The sequence below is a fragment of the Myotis davidii genome, unplaced genomic scaffold, assembly GCF_000327345.1.
Source record: "Myotis davidii unplaced genomic scaffold, ASM32734v1 scaffold1391, whole genome shotgun sequence".
Classification (NCBI taxonomy): Eukaryota; Metazoa; Chordata; class Mammalia; order Chiroptera; family Vespertilionidae; genus Myotis; species Myotis davidii.
The window spans coordinates 162,961-170,905 of record NW_006282400.1 but is presented as its reverse complement, the minus strand read 5'-3'; the positions used below and the strand labels follow the sequence as shown (position 1 = coordinate 170,905).

The 7,945-nt window shown below is 52.4% G+C and overlaps 1 protein-coding gene across 2 annotated transcripts; it reads left to right on the top strand.

Moving 5' to 3' along the window:
* The first annotated feature begins 2,634 nt into the window (after positions 1-2,634).
* SEPT1 (septin 1) lies at positions 2,635-7,719 on the top strand. Of its 2 annotated transcripts, none has more exons than XM_015559409.1 (10): positions 2,635-3,007; positions 3,174-3,433; positions 3,657-3,780; positions 4,105-4,239; positions 4,334-4,451; positions 6,255-6,344; positions 6,464-6,563; positions 6,803-6,968; positions 7,207-7,297; positions 7,411-7,719. In XM_015559409.1, the coding sequence occupies exons 1-10, from the start codon at positions 2,817-2,819 to the stop codon at positions 7,516-7,518; spliced, it is 1,383 nt and encodes a 460-aa protein (XP_015414895.1). In that variant the 5' UTR covers positions 2,635-2,816; the 3' UTR covers positions 7,519-7,719. The 2 variants fall into 2 exon arrangements, with proteins under 2 accessions (XP_015414895.1, XP_006753018.1); XM_006752955.2 differs by having other exon boundaries at positions 6,243-6,344.
* The last annotated feature ends 226 nt before the right edge of the window (positions 7,720-7,945 follow it).

Genomic DNA, 7,945 nt, shown 5'->3' with positions numbered 1-7,945 from the left:
CTCTCTCTAAAATAAATAATAATGAAATTAAAAATGTACTGTATTGTACACATATTTCAAAATTTATATAAATACAAAAATTACACATTAAACTCATTAGAGTGAAGAGGGGAAAGGATTGAGCTATAGGCTGTATTAATCTGCTCAGGCTGCCATAAGAGAATGCCACAATCTTAAATAGACATTTATTTTCTCATAGTTCTAGAGATTGGAAGTCCAAATTCAAGGTGCCAGCAGGGTTGGTTTCTGGCGAGGCCTCTCTCCAGAGGCTGTAGATTGCCGTCTTCTCACTGGTCCTTACATGGTCTTTCCTCTCTGCAGAGAGAGATCAGTGGTATCTCTTCTTATGACCCCAGACATACCAGATCAGGGCCCCACACTTATGACCTCATTTCACCTTGATTACCTCCTTAAAGGCCCTATCTCCAATACAGTCACGTTGGGGCTTGGGGTTCCCACACATGAATTTTTGAGAAACACAAGTCAGTCCATAACATGGGCTAAAAGGGACATAATAAAACCACAAGAAGTGGAGAAAGAAAATGGGCAGGATCCAGATCAAGCAGGCCCTTACAAGGCATAATAAGGAGACTAGCTTTTTTATTTTTAAAAAATATTTTTTCATTGATTTGAGAGAGAGAGAGAGAGAGAGAGAAATATCAATGATGGATCCAGCCAGCAGCCAGGCATATGCCTGGACTGGGAATCGAACCATGACCTCCTGGTTTTTAGGTCGACGCTCAACCACTGAGCCATGCTGGCTGGGCTAGCTTTTCTTTTTTTTAATGCTTGCTTTTTTTGTTGTTGTTGTTAATCCTCACCTGAGCATATTTTCCCATTGCTTTTTCAGAGAAAATAGAAGGGAAGGAGGGAAGGGGAGAGAGTGAAGCATAGATGTGAGAGAGACCATGGACTGACTACCTCCCCAACATGCCCTGTCCAGGGGGTGGGGAGCCCAAGTACGTGCCTACTCTTGACTGGGAATCAAACCTGCGGTCCTTCAGTGTGCAGGCCCGAATCTACAAAAACCCACTTTGCCACACTGGCCAGGGCAAGGAGACTAGCTTTAAAGGCTCAGAGAGGCCCTGGTCTGTGTGGCTTAGTTGGTTGAGCATCCTCCTGTGCGCTTAAAGGTTGTCGGAGGCCAAAAACCAGGTGACACAGGCTTTATTAGAGGAAAGACCTGCCGGGCTGTCTCGCAAAGGGAGAGCAGCAGCTCGTGCAGCGATAAGAACTCTTATTTAAGGAGAATGAGGAAGGCAGGAGGGCTTGGGGTACTTGGTGAGAGCTGGTTGGTTAGTCAGTGTATATGTCCATACAAGGTGTTCCTTCTGGGTTGGGGCCACATCACATTTACAGTAAGTCATCGCCATTCCAGGGACGGGTGGGTTTAGGAATCACATTCCAGGGAAAGGTGAGTCGATCAGGTTCAATTCCAGGTCAGGGCACATGCCTGGGTTACCGGTTTCTGGCTTGATAGGGGGAGAAAGGGTTGTGCAGGAGGCAATTGATCCATGTTTCACATGGATGTTTCTCTCTCTCTCTCTCCATTCCTCTCACTCTAAAAGTTTAAAAAAAAAATAAAACTCAAGAAAAAAATCTTTTAAAAAAAAAGGTTCAGAACCCTACCTGGTTTGGCTCAGTGGATAGAGCGTCGGCCTGCGGACTGAAGGGTCCCAGGTTCGATTCCGGTCAAGGGCATGTACCTTGTTTGCGGGCACATCCCCAGTGGGGGGTGTGACGGAGGCAGCTGATCGATGTTTCTCTCTCATCGATGTTTGCAACTCTCTATCCCTCTCCCTTCCTCCCTATAAAAAATCAATAAAATATATTTTTTAAAAAAAGGCTCAGAGAAGTCACTCAGTTCATAAATGCTAAGGTCAATTGATATATATAAATGATTGACTCCACACTTCATGTAATCTGAAACCATTGAGTCCTGATAAAGCGGAAATGCGTGTCTTTCATTTTCCATTAGGAAAACGGAGTGCAGAGAGGCCAAATGACTTGCCTAGGGCCGCATAGAAGAAGTTCTTTCTGAGTTTTATTGGCACTTCCTGTGTGCCAGTCCTTGTGTAAGACACGGAGGATATAGAAATTAGGGAAACATGGTCCCTGCCCTTAGAAAGCCCAGCCATGAATAGAAGAGACATCCAGGTAAGCAAATGTGGTCATGGGAGGGGCCTGTTACAGGTGCTGGGAAGTCCAGAGGAGGGAAAATGACTCTGCCTAGGGTAAGCTGATGAAGATTTCAGAGGAGGAAGAGCCCTTTTAATCAAATCCTTGAAGGATGAAGAGCTCACCTGATGCAAAAAAGGGAAAAGCTCGGTATGGGCAGAGTCAAGGATGTGGGCCCCGGAGAAGGGAGAGTGAGTAAAGGCGTGATGAAGCCAGATGGGGAAGGCTTTGCTGCCAGGTCAGAAATTGGACTTGGTTCTGAGCTCGCTGGGGAACCCTGGAAGAGTTTCAAGCAGGGGATGCCTTGGCCAGGATTCTAAGGACCGTCTCTCTGGCGGTTGTCCAATGTAGTCTTTTTAAGAATCCATTGCATTTAAAGAAAAAAAATCCATTGTAGGAGCTGGTGAGAAAAAATGACGGCCCCTCCCACCTCCAATCCTTTTATGGGTTTTATCACTTAGACCGAGGATTTTTTTTTTTTTAACCATCCCTGTCAAAGCCTTCATCTCACTGCTAGAGACACCAACCTGCTTCCTTCCTCTCCGCCTACACTGCACCTCCCACCAGGGTGATGCACCAGACAATGGGACTTGGAAGAAGGTGTGCAAAGGACAGAGGGGTTCAAGCTTCCCATAGGGATGATGGGCAAAGGGATCCAGATGGTGAGGACCCCAGGTGTTCTTGGTCTTGGCTTCCCCCACCTCTCGGGGCCAGTTAAGCATCTCAGCTTCCTACATTGCCCGCCCCCTTGTTTGCTGCACTCAACTTCCTGCCTCACCAGAGGAAGTGGGGAGAGACAGCAGGTACAGCAACAGCGACGGGGGTCATGGTGAGTCCTTATGCCTAAGAATCCAGGTCCCCAGGCCCCAACCGCCAGGGCAGCCAGGCCCAGGTCAACCTACAGTAGGCTGACTTCTAGCCCTTAAGATCAGGTTATACTGGGGGCCCTGTATGCAGCTCCCAGCAGCCTTATATTGTCTACACCCCACCAACAGGACAAGGAGTATGTGGGTTTCGCAGCCCTTCCCAACCAGCTGCACCGCAAGTCCATCAAGAAGGGGTTTGACTTCACACTCATGGTGGCAGGTCTGGGGGTTTTGGAGGCGGTGGGTCCTCCAGAGACCCTGGCTGTCCTCTGACCTGACCAACTGGGCCTGCCTGTCCACAGGGGAGTCAGGCCTGGGGAAATCCACCCTCATCAACAGCCTGTTTCTCACCAACCTCTATGAGGATCGGCAACTGCCAGAGGCCAGCGGTAAGACCCTCCCCATCCTCTCCAGGCCCTCTACCCCCTCCTATCTCCCCAGGCTACACTATCTTCCTTTCCATCTGCACTCCCATGACTTTCTGGGGGGCTCGGGCAGCTTACGGCTTCTTCCCCTAAAATAAATAGGTGGGGGCAATTGTGATACTGAGAAAGGAAACTAGTCCTGCCTCAGACCCCTACCCAGTTCCCTGATCTCTCCCCGTACCCATAGCTCGCTTGACACAAACGCTGACTATTGAGCGTCGGGGCGTGGAGATCGAGGAGGGGGGTATTAAGGTGAAGCTGACCTTGGTGGACACACCTGGCTTTGGGGACTCGGTGGATTGCTCAGACTGGTGAGGAGCGGGGGAGGGAATGAGGGATAGTCTCCCAATATGGCTGGCTACTTGGTGGAAACTGAGGGGTCAGTGACAGGGCTGGTCTGCCCTGGCCTCCCACCCACCCTGACTGAAAGGTGGGGGGCATTTCTGGTGGCTGTGTGTCCCAAAGTGCCCTGTGCTTCCCGACATCTCACTTATGACCCTGCCAGTTTCCTGATTTCTTTGGTTGGAGACAAAGAAACCCTTTCCCACCCCTACAGTCCTGGCTAGTCTTACCCCCTTCCCTGCCATGTGACTCCTGATCTCCCACCACATGCTCTCTCCCCTCCCGCATCCCAGCTGGCTGCCCGTGGTACGCTTCATTGAGGAGCAATTTGAGCAGTATCTGAGGGATGAGAGTGGCCTGAACCGGAAGAACATCCAGGATTCCCGTGTCCACTGCTGCCTCTACTTCATCTCACCCTTTGGCCGAGGGTCTGAGGGCCGCCCTGGGGGTTGGGCATTTGGGGAGGGCTTGGGAGGTGACTCCATATCCTGAGACCAAGCCCTGGCCAATCCTTGGGTGCAGGCTCCGGCCCCTAGATGTGGCCTTCCTCCGGGCGGTGCACGAGAAGGTCAACATCATCCCAGTCATTGGCAAAGCAGATGCCCTGATGCCCAGAGAAACCCAGGCTCTCAAGCAGAAGGTGGGTGTGGTGACTTTTGACCTTTGGCCCCACATGAAGCCAAAAATCATGATCAAACCTGAACTCAGCTTTTTTAAAAAATATATTTTATTGATTTTTTACAGAGAGGAAGGGAGAGGGATAGAGAGTTAGAAACATCGCTCTGAGAGAGAAACATCGATCAGCTGTCTCCTGCACACCTCCCACTGGGGATGTGCCCGCAACCAAGGCACATGCCCTTGACCAGAATCGAACCTGGGACCCTTCAGTCCACAGGCCGATGCTCTACCCACTGAGCCAAACCGGTTAGGGCCTGAACTCCTTGGACTCCTTTGATCTTGGGGTAGACTTCTTGGACATGGTGTGTAATGCTATTAGAGAGAGTTTCTGCGGAAGGTAGGTAGTGAGCTGCCTGAAAGAGCCGTGTCTCTGGAAGCTCAAAATGGAATCCCTGGGCTGGATGCCTAGCCTGTCTGAGGGTAGGAACACAGATGTGATGACCCCTGATGCCCCCCACCCTCCAGTGTCTTCAGAGCCCGCGCCCACTGTTTCTGCTTCTATGTCTTTCTGGGCATTTTGGAATCTGCCTCATCTTAGAATCTTTCCAGGACTCTGCCTTGGCTGTTAGGGTGTCTTTGTCCCAGTCTTTTCACCCTATAACTGTCCCTTTATCTCTGAGATTTTATGTTCATTTCTTTTATTTGTTTTTTGTTAATCCTCACACGAGGATATTTTTTCCATTGCTTTTTATTTTAATTTTTTTATTAAATTCAGTGTGATGCCCCTCCCTTGTGTGAGATTTGTGTTTTTTTAAAAAATATATATTTTTATTGATTTCAGAGAGGAAGGAAGAGGGAGAGATAGAAACATCAATGATGAGAGAGAATCACTGATTGGCTGCCTCCTGCAAGCCCCCCACTGGGGATTGAGCCCACAACCTGGACACATGCCCTTCACCGGAATCAAACCTGGGACCTTTCAGTTGGCAAGTCGACACTCTATCCACTGAGCCAAACTGGCTAGGGCTCCATTGATTTTTAAAGAGTGGGAGAAACAGGAAGAGAAAGAGAGAGAGAAAGACGGATGTGAGAGAGACACATCAATTGGTTGCTTCCCACACAGGGCTGGGGATTGAGCCTGCAACTGAGGTACGTGCCCTTGACCGGGACTGAACCTGGGACCCTTCAGTCTGAGGACCAGCACTCTATCCGCTGAGCCAAACTGGCTAGAGCTTTTTTCTTTGTTATTGATTTTAGAGAGAGACGGGAGAAGGAGAGGTACATTGACACGAGAAACATGACTTGCCTCCTCCACACACCCTGACCAGGACAGAACCTGAAACCTGGCATGTGCCCTGACCGGGAACCAAACCTTAACCTTTCGGTGCCCAGGATGATGCTCAACCAACTGAGCCACACAGCCCAGGGCTGCACTTTCTGTTCATTCCTCTCCATCTGTCTTTCCTGTCTGACCACCAGTGTCTGTATATGAGCCTGCTTATTTTTTTGAGGATATTTTTGAGGATATTTTTCCATTGACTTTTAGGGAGAGTGGGAGGAGGAGCGACAGAGAAACATTGATTGGTTGCCTCCTCCTCGTGCCCTAACCAGGGCCAGGGATCAAACCTGCAACCTAGGTAGGTGCCCTTGACTGGAATCCAACCCAGGACCATTCAGTCCACAGGCTGATGCTCTATCCACTGAGCCAAACCGGCCAGGGCCAGTGTCAGCATCTGAATCTGCCTGGGCCATGCGATGCGGGTTGTCCACAGCCTCTGTGATTCTCACTGTCTCTGCATCTGTTTGCTCTGAGATCCGGGACCAGCTGAAGGAGGAGGAAATCAACATCTACCAGTTCCCCGACTGTGACTCAGATGAGGATGAAGACTTCAAGAGGCAGGATGCTGAGATGAAGGTGCAGGGGCAAGGGAGGAAGGGGCCGAGAAGCAGGGGAGGCAGAGGTGGAGGTGGAAGCTGAGGAAGAAGCTTCTGCCCTTGAGGGGCCAGTGGCGATCCCTGATTCCCGCCCTCTAGGAAAGCATCCCTTTCGCAGTTGTCGGTTCATGCGAGGTAGTGAGGGACAAAGGCACCCGACCAGTGAGGGGACGCCGCTACTCCTGGGGTACCGTGGAGGGTGAGTAAGGCTGGGCGTGCATTCCGAGGCCAGCAGGGAGCCCAGGCCACCGCCAAGTCAACCGCACCCAACCTGTGATGGCGGGTGAGCTCTGATCTGGGAGGTCCTAGGACCAGATGAGAGATCTTTGAGCTGCAGAGGTGGACCCTCCCCTAGAGCAGGGTGGGATTTCGGGCAGACCTTACCCAGAGGGTGGGCCCCGACCGGCAGTTTCCTGATGCACACGGTCGGTCCCCCAGTGGAGAACCCACATCACTGCGATTTCCTGAACCTGCGACGGATGCTGGTGCAGACACATCTGCAGGACCTGAAGGAGGTGACACACGATCTGCTCTATGAGGGCTACCGGGCCCGCTGTCTACAGAGCCTGGCCCGGCCTGGGGCTCGCGATCGGGCCAGCCGCAGGTGAGAGCCGGAGTGGACTCACAGGTGCTCCATGATCTCGCCCTCACCACATCCATGACCCCGCCTTCACCATCCAGATCTTTTTCCCCAAGTCTTTCCCCACCAGCTAGCTTCCGGCCCTAACCTCAAGGACAAGAGCCCACCTCCTAGAGGCCAACCCCTTCCAGGCCCGGCCTCGGCGTCGTGACCCACACAACCACGTCCTGCCCTTGATTCCTATTCCTTTTCCTCCCCCTAGTAAGCTTTCCCGCCGGAGCACCACGGAGATCCCGCTGCCCATGCTGCCCCTGGCCGAGACGGAGAAGCTGATCCGCGAGAAAGACGAAGAGGTGAGCCCGCCCCCCGCCCCCCACTGACCAAAGCCCCAGTCCTCTTCGAAGAAGCCGCCCTCCGGCCACGCCCGGCCACGCCCAGCCCCACCGCCTGCGCTCTTGCCCCACAGCTGCGTCGCATGCAAGAGATGCTGGAGAAGATGCAGGCGCAGGTGCAGCAGAGCCAGGCGCAGGTGCAGCAGAGCCAGGCTCAGGGCGAGCAGCCGGCCGCTCTCTGAGGACCCCCCGCCGGTGCCGCTTTACATCCGCTCCGCCTTCGTCCGTCTCTTGTCCAATCCCGAGCCCCGGCGGCCCTGGCACTGGGCTCTGGGCCAACAGCTCTCCCAACCCCAGAGCTGGTGGTCCTGCTTTTGGCCCCGCCCCGCCCCTCCCAGAGCCGGGGCTTCCAGCCCAGCCCCTCTAAACCCCAACTAAGTGTCCTGCCCTGACCAGTGTGGCCCAGCTGCTTGACCGCTGTCCGGTGCACCGAAAGGTCACCGGTCGGACTCCGGTCAGGGCACAAGGCCAGATGCCGTCCCGGCCGGGGTGCGTTCGGGAGGCAACTGCAACCGATCGATGTTCCCTGTTTCTCTCTCGCATCGATGTTCCTCAAATAGATGTCATTTTCTCTCTAAGATCAATTAAAACATTAAAAAACAAAACTTA

What these genes read in the sequence shown, in the direction of transcription:
- SEPT1 (XM_006752955.2), top strand. Translation starts at nt 2,817, where the DNA reads ATGATGGGCAAAGGGATCCAGATGGTGAGGACCCCAGGTGTTCTTGGT. An exon ending in ATCTCACCCTTTGGCCGAGG is followed by an intron (nt 4,240 to 4,333) that starts GTCTGAGGGCCG and finishes CCTTGGGTGCAG; the next exon opens with GCTCCGGCCCCTAGATGTGG. An exon ending in CGCGATCGGGCCAGCCGCAG is followed by an intron (nt 6,969 to 7,206) that starts GTGAGAGCCGGA and finishes TCCTCCCCCTAG; the next exon opens with TAAGCTTTCCCGCCGGAGCA.